The sequence below is a fragment of the Leptidea sinapis genome, chromosome 19 (genome assembly GCF_905404315.1).
Source record: "Leptidea sinapis chromosome 19, ilLepSina1.1, whole genome shotgun sequence".
Taxonomy (NCBI): Eukaryota; Metazoa; Arthropoda; class Insecta; order Lepidoptera; family Pieridae; genus Leptidea; species Leptidea sinapis.
Window position 1 is genome coordinate 5,796,378 of NC_066283.1, and position 20,530 is coordinate 5,816,907.

At 36.3% G+C, this 20,530-nt stretch overlaps 1 protein-coding gene across 1 annotated transcript in view; it reads right to left on the reverse strand.

Annotated features, from left to right (window-relative positions):
• LOC126969983 (oxysterol-binding protein-related protein 6-like) overlaps positions 1–20,247 on the reverse strand; it is a 40,867-nt gene extending 20,620 nt beyond the window's left edge. Inside the window, exons 1-10 of the mRNA XM_050815640.1 lie at positions 20,239–20,247; positions 17,787–17,921; positions 16,097–16,178; positions 8,659–8,819; positions 7,324–7,447; positions 5,564–5,652; positions 4,764–4,883; positions 4,283–4,379; positions 3,703–3,905; positions 1,415–1,627 (exon numbers count right to left, since the gene is read on the reverse strand). Coding sequence (XP_050671597.1) covers positions 1,415–1,627; positions 3,703–3,905; positions 4,283–4,379; positions 4,764–4,883; positions 5,564–5,652; positions 7,324–7,447; positions 8,659–8,819; positions 16,097–16,178; positions 17,787–17,789 — 1,092 coding nt within the window. The 5' untranslated portion in view covers positions 17,790–17,921; positions 20,239–20,247. The remainder of the gene's footprint in view (positions 1–1,414; positions 1,628–3,702; positions 3,906–4,282; positions 4,380–4,763; positions 4,884–5,563; positions 5,653–7,323; positions 7,448–8,658; positions 8,820–16,096; positions 16,179–17,786; positions 17,922–20,238) is intronic.
• Positions 20,248–20,530: the final 283 nt, after the last annotated feature.

A 20,530-nucleotide genomic window follows, 5' to 3' on the forward strand; every position in this document is an offset into this window, starting at 1 on the left:
ACGCTCCGCTGTGTAACGCTAGTTCGAGTAAAATCTGCTCGAGTCAACCAAGGGAGCGCAATCGGAGCATAATTTAACAGACTAATTTATATACATTTATAATCTCGACTTAATAAAATTTTAACGAAATAATAATTTTAAGAAGAATTTTTTCCTGTGGGAATAACCGATAGAACGAGTGTAATGTTACATAAACCGACTCGTATAACACAACGCAATAATATTTTTCTTAATGAAAGAGGAGTATTAAATAAAAAATATTAAATTACTGGGCAAATGAGACTTAACATCTTAAGTCTCAAGGTGACGAGCGTAATTGTAGTGCCGCTCAGAACTTGTGTGTTTTTCAAGAATTCTGAACGGCACTGCATTGTAATGGGCAGGGCGTATCAATTACCGTCCTGCTCGTCTCGTCTTCTTATTTGCATAAAAAAAACGTGATGAATGATCTGAAAATGGTCCATAATGCGCCACGACACAACAGAAGTCGCCCCAACACAGTAATATGAACTCAGCTTTAAGCGTGGAAAAAACGAACATCGAACTACAAAATAAGGATTCAAAGGAACATTGTCCGCCTTTAAGAAAGGTCTACTTATATGGAACACACCTCATGTGCTTGTAATAATAAGACTATACGGGAACTCGGTTCAAGATCCCGTATCGAGTAATGATGGCCCGCCATCAATATCCCAGTATGTTACAATAAACTTTATTTGTAAAACGGTTTGTCGGAGTTAGGATCGACTTGTTTCGGACTATACAGAGATCTATCATTAGGGTGAGTGTAGTAACATTATTACATTAGGTTCGATAAGGTAAAAGTATTAGCCCTCGACAAGAACTTTGTGTCTCGCAAGCTCTTGGAAGCCATCGAAATGAACAGACGGTCGAATTTTAATAGAGACAAGTTATTATTGTTGTTTTGTACATTTTCTGGGATCGTGTTGTAAAAGCATACACGTCGCCCATTAAAGAGAAAGACTTACTAACTCCACAACTGAGTAGTAGGCATAACAAGTTCATGTGGCAAATTCGCTAATGTACTTAGGATCATACATAAAATTATACAGAATATATTGAGATGCAACAGTTAAAATGTATGCTTCTTTAATTTTTTCTCGTTATGATCCAAACCTAAATCCAATGTGCTATAGATACATAATATTATCATATAATATAATATTGACAAACTCTTGCATAAATTATCTTGCCCCAAACTAGGCATAGCCTGTACGATATATTTAATACAATATATTTACTTAAACAATTAAACATCTATGACTCGGAAACATTCACCATATAAATGATTGCAACTACCGGGATTCGAACCCGAGACCTATAGCTCAGTAGGCAGGGTCACTAACCACTGGGCTATAGGGGGTTGTCAACATATTTTTGAGTAGAAGGCTACCTGCTCGGCCAGAAACCGGAAGCCCTTGTCTTCTCTGATGCACTCGTAGGTCTCCGCCAGCAGCGGGTTGAACGGCTTGGAGGCCGCTCGATGCGCCGAAGCCGCGTACGCCGAGACGGCAAAAGCCGCCACCAGCGACATTCGCTCCACGCTGTCAACACAACCAGCCGCGGTATCTAGCAGCTCGCTGTACTCCAATTCTTCGCAGAGACGCTGCAAATGAAAGATCAGTGATGTGAAATGTGATCTAGTCGATTAAGTTCGTTATATAAATATACTAGCTGACCCAGCAAACGTTGTATTGCCGATATTAAAATCGCGATACAAAAGTAACTGTTGATCGTAGATGGGTGAAAATTTGAAGTTGTGTGTATTTTTTAATGCTGACTCATAATCAAACAAATTTAAAAAAAAAATTCGTGTGGACCACCCTTAACATTTAGGGGTATGAAAAATAGATGTTGGCCGATTCTCAGACCTACTCAATATGCTCACAAAATTTCATGAGAATCGGTCAAGCCGTTTCGGAGGAGTACGGGAACGAACATTGTGACACGAGAATTTTATATATAAGATTTGGACATTTTTTTACTATAGAAGTATTTACTAGTGGATGGCTCCATTGCACAGGATTTAAAACTTGCATGACCATAAAGTCAGCGATATATTTTTGTATTTGACTACCTACCTATTTCATTTTTATCAACATATTATTTTATATTTCAATATTTTAGAAAGACGTCATTAGTCAAAGTATAATAATGTTTTTTTTATTTAAAGTGATTATGTACGAAATCCATTGTATTCGATTTTGACCTTATGGTAAATTAAGACCTTTATAAAAATAAAAATAAAGTGGAAGGCTCCATTGCACAGGATGACGGCTAGATTATGGGTACCACAACGGCGCCTTTTTGTGCCGTGAAGATGCTATGTGTAAGCATTATTGTGTTGCGGTCTGAAAGGCGCCGTAGCTAGTGAAATTACTGGGCAAATAAGATTTAACATCTCATGTCTCAAGGTGACGAGCGCAATTGGGAAAATTCTTCACTTCACTAAACGCCATCATAATTTGGGAGTCACTAAAACGATCGGTACGATTGGTAGTGAAGAATTTTTCCAATAAGTGGCCTCAACGTTTAATGCATTGTATTGCAGCCAATGTAGACCATTTCGAATTAGCTTTTTATATTTAAATTGTTTTATATTTATGTATTAAATTACACTGCAACTGAAATAAATGTTATTTGCAATAGAATATGCGATAAGCCGTTACCCATGCGCGGTGGACCCATCAAATGGGGATGGATTGTCAAAGGAATATTTTGAAGGAAGTGACAATATTCAAATTCAAATATTTTTATTCAAAATAGGATTTTAAATCACTTATTGTACGTCATAAACTACCACCCATTCAAAAGAGACTGCCTAAGACCTGAGAAGAATGGGCGCAAGCAACTCAGCGGGCTTTTTTTTAATATAAAATATGGATTACAATGTGATATCGTACAATAAACATTTATAATTAAAGAGCCTGAGGGTGTTCGCTTTATTCCCAGTCCGTGGTGTCATTAAGAAAATCGTTTATGCTATAATAACCTTTCCCGCACAAACGTTTTTTAACAATTCTTTTAAATTTAGTAACACATTTGTGTTGTACATTTACAGGGATCATATTGTAGAAGCATATACATCGCCCAACAAAAGACTTACTAACTCGACCCAACCGAGTAGGAGGCATAACAAGTTTATGTTTGTTCCTCGTGTTAACATTATGAATGTTACAGTTTCTAGAAAATTCCTCAATGTGCTTATGAACATGCAGAACATTATCAAAAATGTATTGAGAAGCAACAGTCAAAATGTTTATTTCTTTAAATTTTTCTCTTAATGATTATTTAGGACCTAGGTTATAAATCGCGCGAATAGCCCTCTTCTGCAGCAAAAACATAGTATATTGCAACAACACTTGGTAAATGTAATGTTGTGTTGTAATGAACCTACATCAGTTCGTAAATGTAAGGTGGCCTGCGTATGATGCCGGCTAGATTATGCGTACGTACTGCTATTTCTGCCGTGAAGCAATAACGTGTAAATATTATTGTCTTGAAATGAGACTTTACATCTTGTCTCAAGGTGACGAGTGCATTTGTAGTGCCGCTCAGAATATTTGGGTTTTTCAAGAATCCTGAGTGGCACTGCATTGTAATGGGCAAGGCGTATCAGTTAACATCAGCTGAACGTCCTGCTCGTCTCGTCCCTTATTTTCATAAAAAAAAAATCCTCACCTGCAGCATGTTGAGCGGCTCGTTGATGGTGACCGGCATGGATATCTGACTGAGGTCCTTGCCGATGTTCTTGTAGAGCAGGTTCCAGAGGCTGGGCCCTCCCGGATTAGGTCGCGGGGAGGGGAGGCGGGACCGGCGCGACCACTCCGTGGGAGGATTCAGCGGACACAGCTGACTCGACGGACGCTCGCCTACGCGACCAACTGTTAGCCAGAGATCGTTTTGATACAGAAATTATTTAATAAAAATAGTTTAAACTTAAGGAAATTTATTGAATTAGGCGTAACTTTGCGGAAATCCATAATTATAGAAATGATTTAAGTTTTCTTTAGTGTTAATTCCGCCAATATTTGTTTTTAAAACAATTCGACACGTGTTTCGCCTCTACACGAGGCATCCTCACGACGCGAGCGCTCGGCGCGAGTCTCGTGCCAGATTTTGGCGAGACAACACGTCCTGAGGATACCTCGTGTAGAGGCGAAACACGTGTCGAATTGTTTTAAAAACAAATATTGGCGGAATTAATCATTTGTATGATTAAACTTATGGGCCTAAAGATTAAAGTGCATAATCAACGTACTTGGTGCTTCGCTGTTATCGGAGCTAGCTGACCCATCCTCGCTGCTGAGGGACCCCGCCTCCGAAGTAGAGTCACCGTCCAGTTCTATCACTCCTGACTGGAAACACATTATTTTATTAACTGGTAACTAGCAAAACTAACCGTTTTAACTCTATGGGGACTGCAATTATAAACCTCACCATCCGCATTCACCAGACAACCATTTTTTTCGTGAATTGGACAACTTTCTACGTGATAAAAAGTTTTCTTCTCAGGAGGCAGTACAAAAAGCTTTCACACAGTTTGTCGAATCTAGATCACCACAGTTCAATTGCAAAGGCATAAATGACCTTCCTATTTTTTATTAGATTGCAGCAATGTATAGATAATAATCGTTATTATTTTGATTAAATATGTTAAATTCAAAAATAAATCGGCAATTTTATACTTTATCTTGTAATATATTATTATACTTGTTTCAACAGCTTATTGATAGATATACCTCGTTGGCGATGATGGTAGTGGGCTTCAGGTCTTCCTCGTCGTGTTCCTCCGCATCGAAGAACTCGGAGGCGGAGACACAGGACGAGCTGTAGCTAAGAGAGTGCTTGAACTGAGGATTCTGAAACGTAAACCTATTTATTTTATAGCAATAGCAATGACAGTACAATATTGTATATATTATTAAAAACAGCGCAAACAAAAAAACAATGCTGGGAGAGTTTCTTGCGCCGCTTCTTCTCTCTCAGAGCGCCATTTGTTTCCGGGGCGGTGGTAGTGTTTGAATTGACATCAAAAAGAATTGTAAAGTAATCAATTTTGGAAAACTAAATGCCTTTCAATTTAGAGCAAAAGGAAATGTATTTTTAAGTTTGTTGGGAATGTTCTACTTCTCTACAAGAAACTCTCGCAGCATTCTTTTTCATAAAATATATAACATTGTACTGCCATTACCAACAAAACTAAAAATACATTTAATTTTTTACTTAATTAATAACTAATAATCAAACATTATATTTTTCGAATCAAATGCACGCATTAACACCAACATGAGCTTCCTTGTGCGGTGTTTCCGGGACGATACGACATGGTTACCTTCAAAAAAAGCGAAGCTTCCTTAAACGCCGGCAACGCTCCCGTGATTTCTCTAGTCTTGCAAGAGACGTACGCTCGCTTGTCCTCCTTTTCCATAAAAAAAAAAATTAGGTGCCTGATACTGAGCAACGTGTTATGCACACAAAATGGCGGCGGTTCGGCGCATGCATTAACGATTAAAGATTTGAGATTTAGAATGTGACTTACGTCAGAGTTGGCCCCCATGGACGATATCTCCGCTAGGTCGGACGCGTCGTGTATCCGAGACAGCCGGGACCGTAGCTCTGTACGATACACTTCACACGTCATTAAACAAACACTTTGATGCGGGTACGACACGATACAGATATTCAACAAGGGACGAGACGAGCAGGACGTTCAGTTGATGGATACGCCCTGCCCATAAAAATGCAGTGCCCCAGAGAATTCTTCAGCGCTCGTTACCTTGAGACATAAGATGTTAAGTCTGATTTGCCCAGTAATTTTACTAACTACGGCGCCCTTCAGACCGAAACACAATAATGTATACACACTACTGCTTCACGGCAGACAATAAGGAGTCTCCCACAGGTATATATGTAAATAATATTCAACTGTAGGTTGATTTTAAGCTTAGCTTAAATTATTATCGCGTAGCCTTTCCAAGGTGATCATACCTGATGGGTACTTTAAAAGAATCGTGTACGTAAGCGTGATTGCTAAGTCGTTGCAAAATAATGTTAGCCGCGGTGATCACTTAATAAGGGGTAACCGGCACGTGCATATTATGATTTAAATAATAATATAATATTGACACACTTTGACACAAATTATCTTGCCCCAAACTACGCGTAGCCTGCACTATGGGTACAAGACAACGATATATTTAATTCAGTATACTTACAATCATATAAAAATTCATGACTCGGAAACAAACATCCAATTTCATCATCTAAATGTTTACATCTACCGGGATTCGAACCCGGGACCTCTAGCGCAGTAGGCAGGGTCACTAACCACTGGGCTATATGGGTCGTCAGATATAATATAAAATAAATATATAACAATTAAATACATAAGATATTTTTATAGACTTTATTACTTTATTATTATGCCTATATCAATAATTTATAAGCTTATTTTTTTAATAATTGCAAAATATACATCGAAATTCAGATATTTTAAAAGGGAAGTTGGTCAGAGCGAGTTTTATCAATGAACTATGACGTCATAGTACATAAAACTCAAACGCGAGAAAATGGCATATTTATAACGTGTTTTATAATATGATTATGTATACTTCGAAAAAAATATACATAGCTATTCCCTATTTTTGTTTGATCCAACTAACCCCTTCTGAATATAGCGAAGTCACAGTATTGTACAATATTAGTGTTAGGATTCCACGGCCAGTGATTGGTCAGTAGGCATGCTTATTACCGCTGTTAAATTGCAAAGACATATTTTTGAAACATTACATATTTCTGTGGTAGTATAACTCACTAGCCTACCTTTTTCTGTGGTAGTATAACTCACTAACATAAGTAGGGTAACTCAGTGGGTTGGTATAGGCAGTCTTATGTGGTTACTAAAGATAGTTTTACTATTTATTATTTGGCGTAAGATAGAACTTACTGGGTGGGTTTTCATGGGTAGAAATTTGTTAACAGAATAACGGAACTAAGGTTCTTATTAACCTATACGGAATGCACGCCCCTGTGTGTGTGTGTGTGTCGATTTGGGCGCCCTAGTATGAAGATAATGTACTGTTCTATTACTATATTGCGCCTTAGGTACACGAATAATTAAGATTCAAAAGTGATTAATGAGTGAAGATTATTGGATGCCCTCATCCAATAATCTTCACTCATTAACTGCCCTCAGCGCAGGACCAAACGTCGTGAAATCTTTGGGGGAGGCCTTTGTCCAGCAGTGGACGTCTTCAGGCTAATGATGAGGGGAGATTATTTGTTTTCGTGTTTACTCACCGGAATTTTGGTGCAGTGCAGTGGACAGGTTGGTCCTGAGTGCGGCCACCAACCCCGAACCCCCCGACCCGCGCACACCTTCCGGTGACTCCATGGCCGCGCGAAGACGACCTCGCTCGCAAACCTATTATTTAACATTTAATGATTTAATAATAATATCCTCGGTATGCTTACAGCAACGCCAAATCGCACACCGAGTCAAAGGTTGCATATACAAAGTTTATTAAACTCATATAAACTAACACTAAAAACATCTAATTCTTGGTGCTGAGCCATAAGGCCATTAAGCAAGATGCGCGCAAGGTTGGCACATTTTTCGAAAAAAATATCCACGTTGATGCTAGGTGGAAAAAGGGCTGACGCTTGCACAAACGGACAGCCCTATCCGGCGTCCTAACCTCTAATGCACATCTGCAGAGGGTAACAGGGTTATCAACTTTGAGTAAAAGGTAATAGTGAACCAGAATGGCTCTGGTTCTCCTTGTTTGCAATGTGTGTAACCCTACCATACCCGATACTGGACGGATACAGGTACGGATAATATACCATAACATATTGCAACAACACATGGTAAACGTCATGAAGATACATCCATTCGTAAAGGTGCTCTGACATGGGGATTTAATATAATATTCTTAGAAACACAAGAAAATTTTCAAGACGTGACGTCACCTCTCCCCACTTGCAGCCGACAGACCGCTATATAAGCGGTAGCAGAACAGTTGGTTATCATTACTTCGTTCGTCGTCGGACTGTGAACATCTCACCGAAACTCTGTCCGTTTTCGTATTGATTGTTTGTGGTGAGTAATTATTTAAATTGTGTTGACAGTGACAGGTGGACAGGGTGAAGACGTCTCCCTAGCGTCGACACAATTTCGCCATGTCACACTTCGACGACCAACTTTTTTTTTTATAATATATATTTAAAATACAATAAAGTTACAGCTTACAATATAATAACACACACTTAAACTTTAGGAAGCTTATCTGTGTGTGAAGCCGCTTAAAATTAAATTACATAATATTTAAAAAGAAAAGAACAATTATTTTCAATTAATACAGTTATTACAAGATGTTATTTTAAACAAAGTAGTATAGAAATCAATAAAATGCAAAATAAAAAATAATTATCAACTAAATGTTAGTAATTACAAATTAGTCCCTCCTTAACCTAAACCTAAACTCCCTCCCCCCTTATTGTGTGAAGTGATTTATGGATGGACCCTTCCGTGGGGTTTGCATGCATTAATGAAGGTACTCATGTCAAATCGACCTGGATACATCGCCCAAGGAAGGTCATTAAATATTTCGATGTCTGTGGCGGAATACTCACTAAAGTGGCGACGATACTCTTCAAGCTGGTAACCAGATCTTTGGCAAGCACGGTGAAGTCCTCCCGCAAATGATGGTCCGGGGTCAAGCTGCAAAGGCTGGCTGGTGCAGCATTCAGGGCTTCAGCTCCAGGCAAGGATTGTGGCCGAGTGGCAGCACACGCTAAAATTACATCATTCCCTCGAATCAGAATCGTAAAGATTGCATTTAAGCACGCAACTTACACGCATTACATGAAACATTCTAAAATACAAACATGAAAAAGACTAATTGATACGCCCTGCCAATTACAATGCAATGCCGCTCTGGAATTTTGAAAAACCCAAATAAGATCTAAGTTTCATTTGCCTAGTAAAACAAGATTAACAATTTTTATATTAGGACAAGCGAACCAAAGTTGAAAGTTAAAGTTTCTATTTCCCATTTGAATATTATTATTTAAAAAACAATAACAGTATTTTTAGGATTTTCAAGAATCCTGAGCGGCACTGTATTGTAATTGGCAGGGTGTATCAATTACCATCAGGTCGTCTCGTCCCATATTGTCATAGAATATTTGACAATAGAACACTCCGAGAGTGGGTTGCATTTTAGTTTGTTTGATTGTCATTTGTTTTTACATGGTGGCATATGGTTAAAAATTGTGTGGCGGCAGTGTAATGAATTTAACTCGAGAAAATATACGCGCCATTATTTTTCGACGTCCTTCATCACGACATTGAGTCCTTATATTCAGCTGAGTTAAAAAGTTTTTGACGGTCTCAAATCTAGAACTGATGACGCATCCACCATACAGTCTGAGCCTTACATGTTGAAAACTATAATGGAAGAGAGGACAAACGAGCGTATGGGTCATCTGAAGTTAAGTGATCACCGCCGCCCACATTCTCCTGCAATACCAGAGGACTCACAAGAGCGTTGCCGGTCCTTCAAATAAGTGTATGCGCTTTTTTTGAAGGTACACATGTCGTGTCGTCCTGGAAATACCGCACAAGGAAGCTCATTCCACATCTTGGTCGCAGGTGGAAGAAATTTCCTTGTAAACCGCACTATGGAGAAACACCACACATTCACCAGTGGGAGGCTCCTTTGCACAGGATACCGGCTAGATTATGAGTACAACAACAGCGTTTATTCTGCCGTGAATCAGTAATATCTAAGCATTAATGTGTTTCGGTCTGAAGGGCACCATAGCTAGTGAAATGACTGGGCAAATGAGATTGCGCAGTTGTACTGCCATTCAGAATTTATGGGGTTTTTCAAGAATCCTGAGGGGCACTGCATTGTAAAGGGCAGGGCGTATCAATTACTATCAGCTGAACGTCCTCCTCGGCCTGTCCCTTATTTTCAATGAGAAAAAAATCCAGATGGTAGAGATGATATCCTAATTTGTGGCTTGTCGTGTGAAGTTCACCTACCTTCGCACGCTAGAGCGCTAGAATGTGGAAATATTCCCGTGATCTATTAATGACGCCCAACCTCGTCGAAGCCAGTTTGGCTTTGCCTTCCAAATGACCACGGAATTCCAAATCGCTTGAGATTTTGTGACCCAGGATTCCGATACTAGGCGAGGCTTTTGAGAGTCAGAAGGAAGAGCGCTCGACAAATTCTTTATTTATATATCGTGTGCTGGCGTAATAGTTATTGATACGTTAATAACTACAATGTTCTACAAATATATATATATATATATATATATATATAATTCTGAGTACACCTATAAGGTACGATATGTTTATTTCTATTTTCTTCTATACATGAGCAACAATAGATATTTTATTATGATCGGTAAATATAATATAGCAAACCACCATATAAAGAAACTACTACTTTAGCTGTCGTAATAATACGCTTCACCCACTATCTATTACACCTTCCCTATAGCCCAGTGGGCTCCAAATACTTTTATATTTGCAATGCAAACAATTCAGTCAACCAGCCGAGGTGAGCAGCGCAGGGTAGTGAATGTTCATTTGTCGGATGATTATCGCAACGTATGACTGAAGGCGATGGGCTATTCTGTCGATGATTGCACAAAAATCTAATAGGTATTTATTTAATATTTAGGCTTTTCTATGTATAATCTAGATCTATTGAGAGTTGAAGAAGACATACAAAGATTTGCGATCGATGCGTCACTCGGACGGTTGGCTCAGTTAGTAAGAGTGCTCGGACGGAACCCGAGAGGCGCGGTAGTCTTGCACCGTCCATAAATATTGGTACTAATTAAATTTGTATAATCTACTACTATTTTCTACATTACGTCTATAAAATTCTAACCAAAAAAAAAACATTTAATAAAACTCACACATTTGTTCCTCTATTTCCCTTAACATCTCCTTTACATACAGACATATTCTCCTCCCAATTGGCACAAGTATACCACCACTATCACTAGACATAATTAAAGCAAATAGTTCTCTATTATAACGGAAATAAAGGTACACAACTGACGCACTGATCTCGGAGGATATTCTCATAATAAAAAACTATATAAATATAGACGGAGTGTGTTCATGCTAGTGACGTCACGTTGAAGGATATATGCTAGGTATTTTCAAATGTCCATGTAACTACAGTCCTGGTAAGAACTACTTGATTGAGATAAATATTTGTTATTTTTATATCAGTCGTGACAATATGAATATAACAATAAATTCCTACCATTTTTCCGTAAATTATGAGTGCATAAATGTAGAAAAATTAATTAATTTTAGAATTACGCATTTCGCAAAAAACTTTTTACCTCGCATAGTTGTTTATAGTATTCTCGTACCGATACGACTTAGAAATTATCAAGTAAAAGTGTAGCTAGCAACGTACAGTAAAAGCTATTTATTCGCGGGATGTATATTCCGAAAATATGGCGCGAATACAGAATCCGTGTATATGGAATGGTAAATAATGGAATTAACGTTCCTAGGTGAGAAAAAAACAAACAACTATGTATATAAAATAAAATCTATTTCATTGAAATTATTCACCTTATTGAATAATTCGCTTTGGAAATGGTTAAAAATTTTGTAATTTTTTCTTGCTTGGCAGTTTTTAAAAGATCCTTCAATTGGTTGTCATAAGGTCTATTTTATTTTTTTATTCGTCCATTTGACGACGCTTTTGTAAAGGTTGTTGAGTTGGATACCTATTGGAATCCTTTTGATTATTATGTATGTACCGATGTATCGATTATATCCGCGAATAAAGAAATCTTAAGCCGCAACTATAAGAATTGAAAAAAAAACTCTTGCTTACTAGATTGCTCCGTCTATTATATAAATGCGTCTATGGCTCAAAACTTAATCTTAGCAGAATCAGTCATCGCATGCTATGTATTGTGATTTAGGGTATAATTTGCCGCTTGAAATTGAACCTTATTATTTTGAGACAAGATAAATATGTGTATTTTGCTGGAGTTGAGATTATCTGTTATCTAAGATAAGCCAGAGATTGTTTCATGGTCAATGGGGTAATATAGTATGTATACAATATGTACTTAAATCGAAAATAAAATTTGTGTAATAATTATTATTAGAAAACTTAAACGAAAATAACCAACATAATAAATAATTTTAGTTTATTATTATTATCTGATGGGTCGCGGGAATTGTTACCGAATAACACGTCAAGATGATTTTAAAATCCAACCTAACTCGGTCATAAGCTCTGTTACCAAATTATATACGTCTTTTTTTTATGAAGTAATGTATTCTTAAAAAAATTAAGTCTTACTAACTTAAAATACTTATTATCTCATTTTAGAAAAGATCACATGTAAATCTGTAATCGAAAAGGCTACATCTAATGCTTCTATTTCGTTTTTCGTATCAGAGTGAATTTACGATGCGCTCGCGCACCAACTTCCATATTCGGCACCCTGACGTTTGTTCGTCAACTAAATTATTTATATATGACTTCCGCTACCATAAGCCTCTTGTAACTGTAGACATATCTACTAAACCCAATACCAATCAATGAACAAGAAATAAATAAATTTCAATAAAAGCTGTAAGAAAATAATATCGTTCTAAATGTATCAGAATAATTTAATGAATATTTATAAATATACGTTACTTAAATAAATAATTCGGTATAATAATTGGTTATATTCAATATCTTCTTTATTATGATAATATTGTTCATTCGACAAACGTAAAAAAAAATTGTTTTGTTAGATTTTATCTTACACTTTTATGACGAATCTTATATAAGTCAGAATGAATCGTGAGTCTTATATCAATTGTACTAAGGTCCGGCTAGGATTCACGGTTTTGGGAGGGAGTTCCGAAAAAAAGCCGTATACATAAGTATACATAGTTAAAGAGATATCTAGAGAAAAGGATTTATTATATATCGTAAAAACAATTGCGCCCAACTTTTTGTATGGAAGAGGAGGACAAACGAGCCTACGCGTCACCTGATGTCAAGTGACCACCGCCGTCTACTCCTGCAATACCAGAGGAATCACAGGATCGCTGGCGTTCAGAAATGAGACATATCCCGTAGCCTCGTGTTAAGATTTCGATTTCTATAAATGTTATGAAGAGGTATATTATATCAATTAAAAATATTTGAATATAAGAAAGACTAATAAAATTGTGTCAGAGCAAAACAAATTTAAAACAAAGAAAATGAATGAAAGTTTCTCTCTAGATTCCTATGAAATTTGCACTGTCATAAAACTGCAAATTAAACTTTATATCACACGACATGAAGTCTAATTTTAAATACAACACAAGTATCAGAAAACCCCAAATTATGATTATTTAATTGTGCCCGGCAACATATGACATGATACTACCAAACTGTCTAATTTGGCATACGCTTTGGCGCCAATAAATGATGGTAAAAGATGAAAAAAAAAAGAGGCAATAAAAAATAAATCTTACGAACTAAAGTAGACGCCAGAAACGACGAAAGAAACACTGGAAGGCAAATAGAAAAGTACATGAAAGATAGTGCAAAAGTAAACTCTATATCATGTTACATAAGGGTTAGTTTCATTCTACTAAGTAATTAAAAGAGAAAATATAGCTTTCCTGTGTTATTAATAAACGCGAAGTAAAGTTATTCCAAATTTAAAACTTTTTTTCTTATCTTACCTTTATCATTTTCATTTGTCATCAATTACATGACAGGGAGAAGTAATTTTAAACTTGGTGTAACTTTATATTGCGTTTATTAATAAGATAACTAAGGTATTAAGGCCTTTATATAGGAGTTTATTTTTTATTTATTAACTATCGAAAATGATAAGTGCCGAGTATTGTGAAATGACAATATATAATATGCCAACCAATTATGAAAATTCTAGAATATTATACGAATTAAATCAATTTTATTACCAACGAAATGTTGGAATGCTTTAGTTGAGCTAAGACGCCATTTTGTTTAAAAGCATGGCCGACTTACCCATTTCGTACAGTCCTTTAAAAATGCAAAAATAAACATTTATATCAAATGAAAACTAAACTATGCAACATCAACATTTAATATATAAAAGTATACACATTAAAATGCAGGACATAATTAACAGATGGCGTCAAAAAAGCTAAAATACCACAAACACTTTCGTGCGTTCAGTTCAACTAATTTTGGTGCTTAAACTCCAAGCCACAGGACATAGCACTAGAATAAAAAAAAAACGCTTTACGTATTGGATAAATAAATAAAAAAAAACATATAAAAATGCATCATTCGACTGATGAAAAATGATGCACTTTCTAATTTATATTGCAACGGAAAAGAAACAGGTACTGGGAAATAACCGTGGCAAGCGAAAAAACGGACAGTTGACAATCTCTTATCAATTGCTTTTTGCGATTTTAAATTGTTTTAGTAAATAAATATTATTGTTTTTATTGGTCAGTTTTATGGGAACTGTATTTTTAGTCGGAGAAGCTACACTATATATTTCTTTTCACCTGGTTAAAGTAGGTGCGTGTAGATGTGTTAAAGCTATTCATAAATCTACCTTGCAGAATGCGGGTGCAAAGTCCAAATGTCATAGTGCTCGGAACAAAAGACTGGGTCACTGCTTCAGGGTAGTTAGTAGTTAAGATGCTAGTTTAGGTAATATATACGCCGTTGCCAGTTCATAACAAAAACTATAAAAAGTTGAAGTAATTGGAAGAGAATTATTGGAAATTCAAACCATCTCTGTGTATGAAAAAGTGTCCGTAAAATCGCGTTCAATAAGGGTGAAACTGTAGCTATCTTCCCTTTCTTGGCGTGCGTCCGTGCAGAATCTGATGTCGCTATGCCAACTTAATGGCTAACAGGCTTTCCCTGCATGTCTCCGTATGACAACTCTCTCTGTTAATGATGATTATTCTCATATTAAAACATTTTATTGAGATAAAACCTTCAGTTGCGAACGTAACGGGCAACTAGTTTAAAAGAAATGAAAAAATCTTCGATCATTTAAACGTCTAGATTGACTGTGACAGTTGTGAAAACGTCCAAACAAATTGACTTTAGAACTAACCTCTATTTTGAGCACTGCACAATAACACAAATCGCGAGTGTAAGACGTAGTTTGTCACGCATATTAAACTAATATTCCTAGCCTGTTTATATCGGTTGTCTAGCAGAAAGAGACTATCTGGACCTTTAAATTATGTAAGGAAAGAATAATAAAACGTCAAACGTAATTAAAATCACATAGAGAAATAATCAAGGACCGAAAACAATTTCCGGTTCGTTTTGGCGAACTTTTCAAACAAAATATATGATCATAGCATATTCATATTATACATTATTACTAGCTGACCCAGCAAACGTTGTATTGCCGATATTAAAATCGCGATACAAAAGTAACTGTTGATCGTAGATGGGTGAAAATTTGAAGTTGTATGTATTTTTTAATGCTGACACAGGGGGATGAAAAATGGATGTTGTCCGATTCTCAGACCTACCCAATATGCACATAAATTTCATGAGAATCGGTTAAGCCGTTTCGAAGGAATTTAACTACAAACACCGCGACATGAGAATTTATATATTAGATTATTAATTAACGCGTTTTTTTACAATTCATGTTGAAATCAGCAAACTTCACTCCATTTACAACAGCTATGTTCATATCGTAAATATTCGAAAGCCAGTCAATCTGGAAGGTACTGGAAGCTACTGAAGTATGTTTATCTTAGTCTACCGCAGCGCCACCCGAATTGGACGCATTTTTACGGACACTTTTTCATACTTACATGGTTCTTATTACCTTTACCATGTAACTTATAAGTAATCGGAAAACAGGTTTAATACAACTGAATGACCTCATCTGACCTCACTTCGTACTACACAATTTATTAAAACTATAAGCGATACAGAAACGTACGTTCGTTGCCGTAGACGAAAATATAATTCTTACGTCACTGTTCGTTTTTTCACCTACCCTCAAAACAGACATTAGAACTAATTAGCTTAACGTAGATATTTACCTATAGGTAAGGACGCAGCGGAATTAGGAACTGACGATGCACAGCCACCAGGAGATGGGGGAGCAGTTAGAGTTGAGAGAGCCTGAAATTGATAATTAATATTATTACGATGAAAACGACTGTTAAATTAATTTAACGTTCTTAAGAAAACCGCATTATAATTCTAAACACAAAACAGATAAATTACAATTAGTTGAATACAGTTATATAAGATAGATAATAGCATTGTTCGTTTAGCTAATAAACCATAATGCTAACCAGTGGGAGGCTCCTTTGCACCGGATTCCGGCTTGGTTAAGGGTACCACAACGGTACCTATTTCTGCCGTGAAGCAGTAACTGTTAGCACTACTGTGTTTCGGTCTGAAGAACGCCGTAGCTAGTGCAATTACTGGGCAAATGAGTTTTGACATCTTATGTCTCAAGGTGACGAGCGCAGTTATAGTGCCGCTCAGAATTTTTGGGTTTTTCAATAATCTTGAGCGGCACAGCATTGTAAGGGGCAGGGCGTAAATAAAAAGGCATAAAAGGTATTTATTTTCCTTTAGAATTTCTTTTTGATGTCATTTCTAATATACTATCGTATCAATTATAATCAGCTGAACGTCCTGCTCGTCTCGTCCCTTATTTTCATGAAAAAAAACTAAGAATGCATCGCCGACCACACACACTACTACAGCGCCAGAATAAAACTTAATATTCAAACATCTATCGATCGCTCCATTCCCGTGTGTGGTATAATTAAGAAAGTCATTTATATCAGTTATACCACAATTATTTTGAATTTAGTAACATATTTGTTTTGTAGGTACACATTCTGGGGTATGTTATAAACACATAGACTTACCTACTTACTCGAGTTAACCGAATAGTAGGCATTACAAGTTAACATTATTTATCAGTTTCTAGAAAATTCGCGTATGTGCCTACGCACATTCATAACATTATCAGGCAACAGATTAATTAGCATCTAAAATCCAATACATCATAATCCTATATTTGACTTATTTTTTATTCAAATTCAAATATTTTCATAATATCACTTATTGAAAGTCAAAAACTAGCACCCATTCGGAAAAGTATGCCTCAGACCTGAGAAGAACGGGCGCAAGAAACTCAGCGGGCTTCTTTTTTTTTCATAAAAAATATTACAATGTAATATCGTACAATAAAACTTTTATTTAATAGCCTGAGGGCGGTCGCTCCATTCCCAATCTCTGGTATCATTAAGAAAGTCTTGTTGTGTAACCTTTACCACACAAATAATGTTGTAGTAACCTTTACCACACAAATATTTTGTACCAATTCTTAGGAATTTCGTCAATACATTTGTTCTTAACATTTTCTGGGATCTTGTTGTAATAACATATACATCACCCACAAAAGACTAACTCGACTTAGCCGAGTAAAAGGCATTACAAGTTTATGTTTGTTCCTGGTGTTAACATTATGATTATGACAGTACCTAGCAAATTCACTTAATTAATAACAATATTATACTGTACAACATATAAACATATTTTTTTTTGTAAACTTAAATAATTCCTATTTCTAAAAGATACAATTCTTTTTGTCTGCTCTTTAGAAGCGATAAGTGAAAAATTCAGTATATAATGCATAATATCACATATTCCTACCTTACGCCAATGTAATTAATTTATTCATCGTGCCAACAAATACCAAATACTTACCATATGTGAATTAGAAAGATCTATATGCGGCGGTTGAAGATCAACGGAAGTGCATTTGTTACTGGATTTCTTTTTACGCAAACCGAATTTTCGTCTGTCTTTCTTTACGTTCGGTGAAGCGCCCTCTATTGACACCTGTATTACAAAAGAAAACACATTCATAAAATATTTTTTTATTTAATTAATATTATTATTTTATTTTATTTTACAACTTTAGAAAACTTACAGCTAGATACATATTAGAGCAGATAGCTATTTACAAGTTTTCACAAATAATATCAATTTATTGTGTATAGTCGTTTACCTACATTAAATATAATATTAGATAACCTACCTTGCTTTATATAAAAAAAAGTTTTTATTGATGTCTAAATTGAAATGGTGTCGTCTTGAATTCAAGTCAAGATCAATAAGTTTGCATGCTCTTATAAGAAAACTGTTCTGTCTATAATTACTGTTGCGTAGCAACCCTTCGAAGTATATGACGAGAGTTGTCAAACTTCAAGACATTGTTAATTTCAACAGCTCCGTCAGCAATACTCATAGCTCAGCGGAAAAGTGTTTACTTTAGACGCTGTAGACCCGGGTTCGATACACCTACCAGTGTATGGATTTTTTTGGGTTTTGTAAAGTTAAAGGAAATTTCTAGTAAGTTCAAGATCAAATCGAACAGAAAAAAAGGGATGGAAAATGTGTAAGCAGGATAAAAATAGTTAAAAGAATTTTCTAGTACAATTTAAATTTAAAGATGGAATGGGAGAATCATTTTGAAAATAGAACGGATCCGGGGGTATATAAGCCGTACTAAGCGTGGCCTACGGCAGTTCTAGTTCTGACTCGAAAGTGTAAAGAAGAAGAAGAAAAGAAGAAGTAGTGAAAAGTGGAAGTGTTCTAAGAAGAAGAAGACAGAAGAGAAGTAGTGTTCGGTGCAGTGTGACGCGTTGAAGGTACCGCCGCCCACAAGAGGAACAGCGGCAGACCGGCGAAGTGCAAGTTCAGAAAAAGTGAACGCAAATAAAGACTCGTTCCTATAAGCGGAGTATTATTTCCAATCCCTGACCCACTCCCGTGTCATTACATTTTGCTGATTGTATTTCAAGTAGGTTGCCCCGCCTTTGGGAGCTGACAGTGGTTCGTAAGCCAATCTGCTCTAGCAGTTCTGCACAGTTAACCCTACCGTTTGCTATATTTAGTATATAAGTAATGTCTGCAACACGTCGCCTTTCTTGGAGAGGCAAAAAATGAAATTTTTTACAGCGCTTAATCTTTAATTTAATGGCTACAAATTTATTAACAATAAATAAGTATGAAACGAGTTGGATACAATAGTGACCGCGTTTTCAAGTAAATGGTCGGGCCATTAATGCCAATAACAATAGGGATGTGCATCGCTTTGCATCTTATCGATACCTGAGTCACAGATGACTCAGATTAAGAAAATATTTTGTAATTCACTGAAACATTTATAAATGCAGAGATGATATTTCATTTATTTTATTGTGTTATTTAGTATCAGAATATTTAACCTTAAACCCACAAAATGTATTAAATCTTATCGATATCGACTACTAATTGGTGTTTCGCACATCATTATGTCGCTACATAAGCCCAATGAGTGGGAATGAGTGAATATAACAAAAATGAAAGGAAAAATAAATTACAGGAGATCTGAGGTCGGGAAGTGGAAAAAGGGGGGGTGTTTGTGGTTTTGGAAAAGGTAAAAAACGGTTTATCTCGATTTCCGGCAAAACTGCAACATGGAAAAAAGTCAAATGGCGAAGTTCTAGGTAATTAAAAGATCTACAACTTTTGTTTTTACAATTTTTTGACATAACCTCAAACTCAACATCTTCCTGACATCAGATCGCCCGTAATTTATTTTTCCTTTCATTTTTGTTATATTCTCTTCCATTTCCAATGGGTTTCATACTATTTTTTTTTTTTGGTTTCAAAAATTATCGACCCTGGTTTACTTTGTTTGTTTATGGCTAGTATATTCTCTAAGTCTATGTTACCGAAGCAACGGCATTAACCTTCTCACCACTGACGCGTCAGGCACTTTCGCATAACGTCCGATCCGAATCCGATCCGTACCCGTGAAAACACGGTCCGAAGTAGTCGTAGAACTGTTTCTAACGGTTGACGGAAGACGGATCTAATGCGTAAACGACCAACGACTAAATTGATTCCTTTAGAATTATTTTTGATGTCATTTCTAATATACTAGATACTACTACCGCTTCGGAATAAAATGGCGCTCTGAGAGAGAAGAAACGGCGCAAGAAACTCTCCCAGCATTCTTTTTTTGCGATCTTTTTAATATAGAAATAATTCTACGACTGCTTCGGACCGTGTTTTCACGTGAGGGGATCGGATTCGGTAGTGCAAAAGCGCTCTTACCCTAAAATATAAGTATATTAAATAAATTTTTTATAGAAAACAAATTACTAACACAGGGATCCACAATTCATAGTGCCATTACAACACATCAATTTCCACAACCGCTATTTTATTTATCTGGAATTCAAACAATAATTATTGATGATTAACTTATTTAGGCGCCTAAGGGAAGACTTATCGGAATTAATTTTTAAGATACGCACGCACTCCGTCACGCAAATTCGACACCCTGACGTTAGCTGGTCAACTAGACCATTTGTATCATACTTCAGCTACCAAGCCTGTTGGAACTCATACGTCTACTGAACCACAACCAATGGACGAGAATTAAATTCTTAAATTCA